General features: G+C 38.2%; 2 protein-coding genes across 10 annotated transcripts in view; one reads left to right on the top strand and one right to left on the bottom strand.

The window, feature by feature from the left end:
• The window catches only part of LOC106741905 (RNA-binding protein squid-like), an 8945-nt gene extending 4091 nt beyond the window's left edge, over positions 1–4854 (bottom strand). Inside the window, exons 1-3 of one of the 3 annotated variants that reach the window (XM_014614330.1) lie at positions 4546–4854; positions 514–549; positions 78–118 (exon numbers count right to left, since the gene is read on the bottom strand). In XM_014614330.1, coding sequence (XP_014469816.1) covers positions 78–118; positions 514–549; positions 4546–4712 — 244 coding nt within the window. In that variant the 5' untranslated portion in view covers positions 4713–4854. The remainder of the gene's footprint in view (positions 1–77; positions 119–513; positions 550–4545) is intronic. The other 2 variants (XM_014614332.1, XM_014614331.1) reach the window with 2 other exon arrangements.
• Positions 1–9105, top strand: part of LOC106741903 (pyroglutamylated RFamide peptide receptor-like) — a 26018-nt gene that overhangs the window by 16769 nt on the left and 144 nt on the right. The gene's annotated exons all lie outside the window — the stretch shown is intronic.

Genomic DNA, 9105 nt, shown 5'->3' with positions numbered 1-9105 from the left:
TATATATATATATATATATATATATATATATGTTTCCTCTAGTCCAAAAATAATTTCAAAAAGAAGGAGTTACTCACTGTCGGTTGTTTCCCAACTTAGACCGCCGACAAATAATTTCCTGCGAAGTACAAAAGTAACAAGTTAAAACTAACAAAAGTAAACGAAAGGAGTCTTTAGTTACTTTAGTCACAGAATCGAGTGTTTATAACGAGTAATTTAGGGTTCATTGTTAAAATAGAAACGATTATTCTGGCTGTCGGCAAGTTCTTAAATATCTGCAACTGCGAGCAAAAAAGTTATCTGCGGCAGAAACTGTACAACATACAGCGCGTGGCAATGTGTCCACGCCTCTTTCGCGAGTGACTGTTACAAGCTACGTAACAATTCGATCAAAGATGTAAAGTGTGCATGTAATATCGTCGCGCGCAATTCCTTTTTTTTTTTCATTTTCTCAGAGTCCATGGTTACGACAGAGCAAAAATAAATGAAACAAATAATGAAAATTGAATGTACCTATCGTTCAGAGAGTCCTGGTTACCGCTCGCCGACCTGCAAAGCAACGGAACGGATTTTTATTTCACTAAATTCTTTTAATATGTTAATTGATATTAAGAATTTAAATCGAAGCAAAAATTTGACTTTTGATAAACGAAAAGATTCCATTTATCGTTGAAGAAAAAAAGAAAAAAGAGAGAGTATCGACCCCTGGAAATATTAGAGAATCAGTGTCGAGTTATGAAAAAATTGAATGCAGACGATATATGCGAAAGAAAAAAGAAATAAAACAGAGTGTCATTCGCAAAAGGGGCAATGGATCGAAGAGATTCGGGCAGGGAACTTTATTTAGCAGGTACGTATATATTGCTTATCGCATACGTGCAAGTATATATGTGATATATCTATAGATATCTTTAAATTTATATATCTACGGACGCATAAGTGTAAACTACAGCTAATTAGATCACCTATATGGAAATTTAGAAAAGACTTGTTACGGTAATAAACACAATATTCGCAAAATCCGAAGTCATTGCAAAAATGATAATATCGTTTCCTAGAACAAATTAATGAACTGGTTGGATGAGCTCGTACGAAAGTTGTCAACGACAATATGTCCTTTATGATATGAGAAATAAAAGTTATAAAGTAAAAATTATAAAAAAACCATTATACGAGAGGTTTGCTTTGCACATCATATAGTCCTTGATTCGAACGTTTGAAAAGCATATACATATATTCGTTGTGAAATTAGTAAAAAAAAAAAGTAATAAAAAGAAAATAAAGAATTTAAAAAAAAACTAATAAAAAAGAAAGAAATAAAAAGTTAACTCGAAAACCAAAATACATATGTATATGTGTATATATAATATATATATATCACATATACATGTGTGTATATATATATATATATATATATATGTGTGTGTGTGTGTATGAGTGTCAAAGTTAACGCATCGAGAGAGCAAGATACTTTTTAATCGACGTGAACACACGAGCAATAGTTACAACTCCAGTTGAAGTACAGCTGCTCCTAAAGAAAACAAGATTTAACTTTTCCAAGTAGTACTCGGACTGCTGATTGATCCAAAGAATACGGTAGGAAAACTGCAACTATATCGAAAAGCTAAAAAGATTTGTTTTCACATTACAAGTTAACAATAAATAGTGTTTGACACTTTTGATTAACACATCTATGTGCACACAATGTATCGGATATTTATTTCTATTCAGTATGTATGTGTGTATATATATATATATAAATATATGTATGTACTATGCATATGCCACATGTATGTTATATACATATATATGTATATATATATTTTTTATATACATATATTATGTACACACATATATACATATATATATATACATATGCTTGTTTCTCTCCTCTTTCTCTCTCTCTCTCTCTCTCTCTGTCTTTCTTTCTCTCTCTCTCTCTCTCTCTCTCTCTCTCTCTCTTTGTCTCTTTCTCTCTTTTTTTCTCTCTTTCTGTTTTTTCTCTGTGCCTTTCTCTCTCTCTCTCTCTCTCTCTCTCTCTCTCTCTCTCTCCCTTTCTTTCTTCCTCCCTCTCTCTTTCTCCGTTTCACTTTTTCTCTTTACGCAACACTCATCGACAAATGTACGATAAATGCACAAGGATTATCTCGAGTCCCGATATACTTTTTGGTCCATTTCAAATAATATGAGCTGCAAGCTTTGTTTTCAATTATTTTCCTGGCTGTATAGATTACATTCGACATTTTCGTAAGAATCGCTTATGGCTGGTGATAAATACCGTGGGCACCAGTCACTCGCCGGTAATGTCAGTTGTTGGTCGGATCACGGTTAGCCGGTTGCGAGCCGCCCGCCATAATCGCACCGGGTCGTTTGCCACCTGCAGATCAAGCCACATAAACTAGGGTTAATGGCATTCCGACCTATTGGACATTTTCATATTGGCCCTAGTAATTCTGTGCTTTGGTTACGCCCAAACGGCATTTGTACACATAGGATCGGAAATTATTCTACGCGTGACGCAGCAGGCAAGTGTGTGTCTGTGCGAAACTTATCGATCTGACGAAATTTGACTCGATTTCCAGTGCTTGTGCTGTGACGAAACGTGACGGACTTGAACTTGACGTAGACTTCTCGCAATAATTCAGACTCAGAAATTATTGCATAAGACTTCATACGGTTCCCAGGTAAGCATACGTATTGTCAATCGTGAGCAATTGACTAATCAGAATTCAGGCTGCAATAAATGAATGAGGACAGAAGACTCTCAGCTGGCCGAAAAGTGCACATTCAAAAGTTTACGCTCTATAAAAATATTAGGATTATTATATATTTGCGTGACGTTGTATACACAAGTCTGATCAGTTTGCAATTTCCCTCTGTCTCTTTCTCACTCTTTCTGTTAATCACACACACACACGGGCGCGCACACACATACACACTCTCTCTCTCTCTATTGCTATTACTTACTGATTGAAACTGTAATTACAAGTAATTAGATAGAAATAGGAATAAAATATTTACACAAAGTTGCAAAATTTCAAGTGTGGCAATGACAAAAATAAAAGTATACTGCGCAAGAACACAGCACATATTAATGGTACATTATCAAATCATCTATGTCATATATTTTTGACATCTTAAGTTATTCTTGTACATTTACAACATGCAACATTTTTCATTTGAAAATTCTTGTTTACCAGAGAAATCTTGGACTGTGAAAACATTGGCGTTATTCACTTTCGTTACTTTGTACACAGAAGTCCCTCGGTATATATACACGTCTATAATTACGATTAAGAGGAAGTACGGCTTCAAATTCGTAATCAATAAATGTATTTTTCTACACTCTTGTAAAAAACTTTATATACATGTACACTCGTGCGAACGTGACACACGCACGTGCACACATGTAGTACAGAACCAATTTGTACGAAAATGTAGAATTTGAAGATTACATCCGCTTTTTCTGCGAAACATTTTCTATAGCTCCACTGTTTAATCTAGTGATGCTTACCCTGCTCACTAAATTTTACCAATACTGGAACATAATCAACAAAAATGAAAATAACGCAAGTTTGCGAAAATCCCAAGATGTAGGTATGCAAAGATTAGGAAGAAAGAAAATACAATATTTATTTCTATAAAAATTATGTGTGACTGAGGAAAAAATCAAGGCGAGAGAAAGAGAGATTTCTACATAATACATATCGCATAATTACGAAATATTTACACAGATTAGAGTTCAACGATATCGGTTCATCGGGCAGTGAAATTCATCCATCTCGAGACCTCGTTACGCTGAAATGGGGTCGGAGGGAAGGTGAGAACACAGTAGCGGGCGAGAACTTACAATCTATAAACACATTCGAGAAGCTGCGGCGATTCTCTCTCTCTCTCTCTCATGATAGCACGTGAAAGATCATTTTTTTTATTTAACACCCGTGCGATTCTCTACTCCTTATTACACTTACTCAATAATTGAATTCTCACGTTACTAGTAACTCACACGCGGAACTTCCGCTCGTGAGGTTCTCGGTCTTCTGTGTACGCATGTTGTAACGGAAGTGAAGAGCGCGGCCAAGAGACACGTGCGCAAAATTGCGCGGCTCGCGGTCGAATTCTCGTATGCGCCATTTTATCGACATATATACACAGAAAGATATTGTCCGTCTCTTACGATGCTTGGGCGCGCCCTTGCCAATGCTTCCACTCGTCATTCTTATACTCGATCATCGTGGTCTATCTTTGGATACTTTCGACAATGGGACGCGATCGCGCGAAAAACGACGAGCAGCCGCCGATGCGACGCGCCTAGGCGAAACAAAAGGTCGGAGTAGTCGAAGCATAATCCATTCACGTCGTGCCGATGCGAATGGATTAATGCTTCGCGCCGGTCCGCGTATCCCGTCTCCGCCATTTTGGCGAGCGCGCAACGCTACTACGCGCGATGCTAACGCGATGTGCGATAAAAGCGCGAATTCCAGAATGTTCGCACCATAATGACCGGCCGCGCGCGCAAACAAAGAAAGAGAAGATTCAAATCACCTATCTTCCTGCGACTCCTGACCATTCTCCGCTGTGTCGCCGTCGCCGGCACCGACGCTGCCGTTACCGTTGCCATTGTCGTTGCCGCCGTTCTCTGCCTCGCCATTCTGCTCGAAACTTTGATCGCCGATATCCTCGCTGAAGTCCTTGTTCTCTTGATCAGCCATTGCGTTACTTATCGACGATTCAACACACAATGTTGAATCACGGCGTCGCGACAAGCGTTACTAATGTCGGACGCACTGTGCGAGTTTATTCCAGCAACACTCAACGCGTATGTATTCCTCGGCTGCCGAATGGAGAAGAAAGCGCCTCGCTACGATCGTAGGCTAGATCCTACCGTGTGCAGCTTCGGCGCGCATGCGTGAGCGCGCCACGTGACCGGCAGGCTCGGACGCCTTTTGGGGGGCCATTTCCTCACTGCGTGCGCGCGCTAACGTAACACCGCCGGGTCTGTCTTTTGTTCCTGCGCTACGCTAGTTCTCCTTTCGTCTTTTTGCTTGGGAAAGAGAGGAAAGGAGAATTAGTGTAAGCCAGGAATACAGATTCGTGTGTTTCGCACCAATTGATTATTCCTCTCTCTCTGCGTAAAATAGATCCGGCACTGCCGATGATTGCACAGTGTTTACTTGACGGAGAAACCGCCCTCACTTTCTTCAACATTTTGGCCGGTTATTATACTTAAGACCGTCTTAATCTTCAAATGTTTCATAGTCAATGAACCGTATGAACAGCATCTGAAGATGAACTTACACATAAGACCCATTCGTTGGGGAACCAACGATACCCTCATTCATGCGAGATGTGTACGAGACTGCCAAAACGTCTGTTACAGCGCATGCGAGAATCTTTCCTACCATTTCCTTTTTACACGATCGGCTCTTTCGCGCGTGCGGACGAAACGACGAAAACGTGGCTGCATTTCGTAACTTTATTTAAACCATCGTTCTAACTCTATACACAAGACATTTTGTCAAAAATTGATAGATATTAAGTAAATAATTGTACTGTAAAGATATGTATGCTATACACACACACACACACACACCGAAACTATTCTGCTCGTGTGAAGGGGTTAAACTGAACAGAAAAGTACTCTGCCATTGTGTAAACAACCACGCAAAATTCCGAGTTATTAATGATTTAAGATGTATAGAGGATTCTTTAATTAATAACTAAAAAATTAGCGTGAAAAAATATTAATAACTAAATTAATAACTAAACTAATTAATAACTAAAAAATTAGCGTAAAAAAATTTATACATGTTTAATAATTTAATCACTTGAGTGCGCGCCTATCCCATGAATGGTACACGCGCATTATTGCGCACTCTTGTATCAGAAAGAACTAATTTCTTCGCTAGAAATGTGTTATTTAAAAAGTCACTAATTTTACGTTTTCAATATCAAGGAATACAAATTTTATACCAAAATTAAATCATTTCCAATGTACTGTCTAATACGCATCTTAATTTAGTTTATTTCTTTCTTCTACATTGATTTGGGGATCAGGGAATTATACTTTTGTAATATTTGTTTTTGCAATATCTTATAAAACAATAAACAAGAGGATGTAAAGTCCTATCACCTCTTCGTGACACAGTACGAAATCACCAGAAAATCCACGAAGGTGCGCTTATAATTTTTAAAAGTGTTTATGAAAATTTCATTTGACTCAATGAAGAATATTCTATTTTCAGAGATAAGGTATTTTTCTTTATACAGAATCCGTCCTGTCGCTTCCCGTGCGCTCATTAGCTCATACTATATATTAATTAATTTCTCGTATTTCCTCATATTTCATATTGCGAATTTTGTAAAATGGATGTTCACTCACTTTATCTACACACCACGGATACAGGCACCCTGTATTTTAAAACAAACCAGATCCGCCAAATCGTGATTAATTGCATAGCGTCATCTAACGATGCCGACAAGATATTTGTCGCACCTGACGGGTTTGAGTATCGACTAAATATGGTTTGAATCTCAACTAAATGGCCCGTTACGGTTAAACCCGTTAATTTAATTAGTTCTAGAAATTCCGCTACGGGCCGCCACTATCTTCATTGGCAATACGACTCAATGACGAGTCAGACTTTTATTTTCAAGCAGTAGGACTCAAGTATCGACTGGATGTGAGCCCGTGTATATTTTCAGACGATACAACTGCCGATTCTCTAACTTTTAACGCGACGTGTCGATATCGTGATGATATCGTAGCGCAGCTTTTTCACATACCTGTCTGCGCAACGACATCATAACGAGAACGACGTTGGAGAATTGGCTATTAGTAGCAACTCATTCTTAACTTTGCTTTAATATTTCAATTAATTGAAAAAGTACTAATGTTGTTTGTCGTTGTTACTGCTGTATTCGATTTATGAATGAAATGTTATGAATAATTCAGTAAACGTCAACGAACAGTAATATCATAACGATGTTATAATTCGACGATGTTATATACATGCTATATTACACTTATATTATTGAACGAAAAATTATAACATCGTTGTAATGTTGCTATTAGTTGGCTGAATAGAGAATTATTGTTGAGAAATAGACGGTCAATCGGTGTTTAACAAATTCTTGATTTTTACTAATACACTACTTACACACATTAGTAACACTACATAAGAATATCATTTTGTTGAACTACCTCGGAACTTCTTTCGTCGGACAAATTACATCACACCTGGCGTTAAATATACGTTTAAAAATGCAATTGTATGTAAATGAAATATCCGATGCTTTTCGTAATACTTTACCGATTGTTTCGATTATGTCATAAAAACACCCGCTACATCGGTCGTCCTACTGCGTTTCGAAGAATTCTCTGTTAGGAGAAGCAACAATGGCGCGTAATTTTATTCATTTTCTCGTGATGTCTCTCACTAATCCTCATAACTTGTAAACTGTTAGGTTTCGTTTCCCCTCTACACTAGATTGAGGAAAAATTTGTGACAATCAACATACAAGATAACTTGATAGGAAACAGTAGCGAGAAATATTCGAGTTGGAGAAAATGATAAATTCATTGGAAGCAGAAAGGTTTTTTATTTCTGATACAACATCCTCACGAATAAACTGATACTTTTGGATACAATCTTGGTGCGCGTTGCTCAAAGTTGGTTCAATTTATTCCCTTTGCGATTCATTATTACTATGTGTATCAATAAAAGTATCAACAAATGCTGTACGTTGTAAGTCTCGATGGAGGGAAATTGATCACAATCATCTCTTATCATCCGATCAAATCAATATCAGTTACTAAGGAAACGCTTGATTTCGCGCAAAACCTTTATTAAACCAACAACCGAATTAATGATATGTTTTTATCGGAACAATATTTTCCAACGTTTCAATCGGAAAATATATCTCTCATTTGTCTCCATCAGACACGCGCGATAAGAAATACTTGAATTGTGCGAAAACGGCAGAGATCATTATTCAATGTTAAAATAGGACGGCAAGTGTATAACACGAAAATGAGAATTCCGAAAGTGACGTACAAGTGCGTGGATTAAGAGTCACGACCTCTCGTACCACCCTGCTATAAGCCCTATAGAACTCTGTCTCGTCATATCCAGTTACGAACGCACGTGCGTATCGTCGTTCCTGGATGCTTCACCTGACACGTGGCCGACGAATTTCAATTCACCACGGGTTCTCTCCACGGACGTAGGTGCTTGACTTTGTGACGGTCGTTGCGCTCCACTCGACCAGTTGTCGCTGTTAACCCGCCGTTCAACACGAGTCGAAAGAAAGAAAATCCAGAAAGCAAAATTTATAGGGCAAAATATTTGTATATGCGTTTCCGCGCGCGTGAAATAGGAAACATCGTAATAGGTCAAGCGGTATCGATCATAGCGGAAGGAAGAGGTCGGGAGACATTTTGCAATCTACCTCCTCGGATATCTCAATCTGGACTATTTTCATAATTATTTGCATTACCATATTATTTGTAATACAATATTTTGTCTTCTCCTGTTCTCCGCTAACAAACGCTCTTTTGTTAGTCTCACAGCTGCTAATAGGTTCTTCGATACACACAGACGTCAGCATTGTTAACTCTTATGATCTTACATTGACGCAGTGCGAGTATTTCATAACTCTGCAAAATTAAATTTGCAGAGCTCTCTCTCTCGTGCGCGCTCAATAACGAAAATATGATACTTTCGCGAAATCTTTGCGAAACATTTATGTACTCGTAAATTATTATAACGGTCTGCTACGGAAAAGACTCGACGTCTCAGCCAAATTTGATTTTATGACGACAAAATATTTCATTCCACTGAAATAAAATGCCAAAAATTCTTTTCTCGAAATAATAATCAGACTATCGACCGCCGAAAGCCAAGGTGTCTCTTACACAGCTATATGAGCTATTCGGTAGAATCGTGCCTTTCCATCGATAGGCACTCCTACCGTTCCAGCAAACTGCCGCCCACGCGGAGAATTCGAAATATTACTCGATGAGGTACCTCGAACTCGGTAACTCTATGAAAGAAGAAATTTCACTTGGCCAACATCATCCGTGAAAATCCCCCCCCCCCCCCC

This window comes from Dinoponera quadriceps, unplaced genomic scaffold (assembly GCF_001313825.1).
Source record: "Dinoponera quadriceps isolate SergipeBrazil2010 unplaced genomic scaffold, ASM131382v1 scaffold458, whole genome shotgun sequence".
In the NCBI taxonomy this organism is placed as follows: Eukaryota; Metazoa; Arthropoda; class Insecta; order Hymenoptera; family Formicidae; genus Dinoponera; species Dinoponera quadriceps.
Note: the sequence above shows the minus strand (reverse complement) of the source record. Positions and strands in the feature narration are given on the sequence as shown.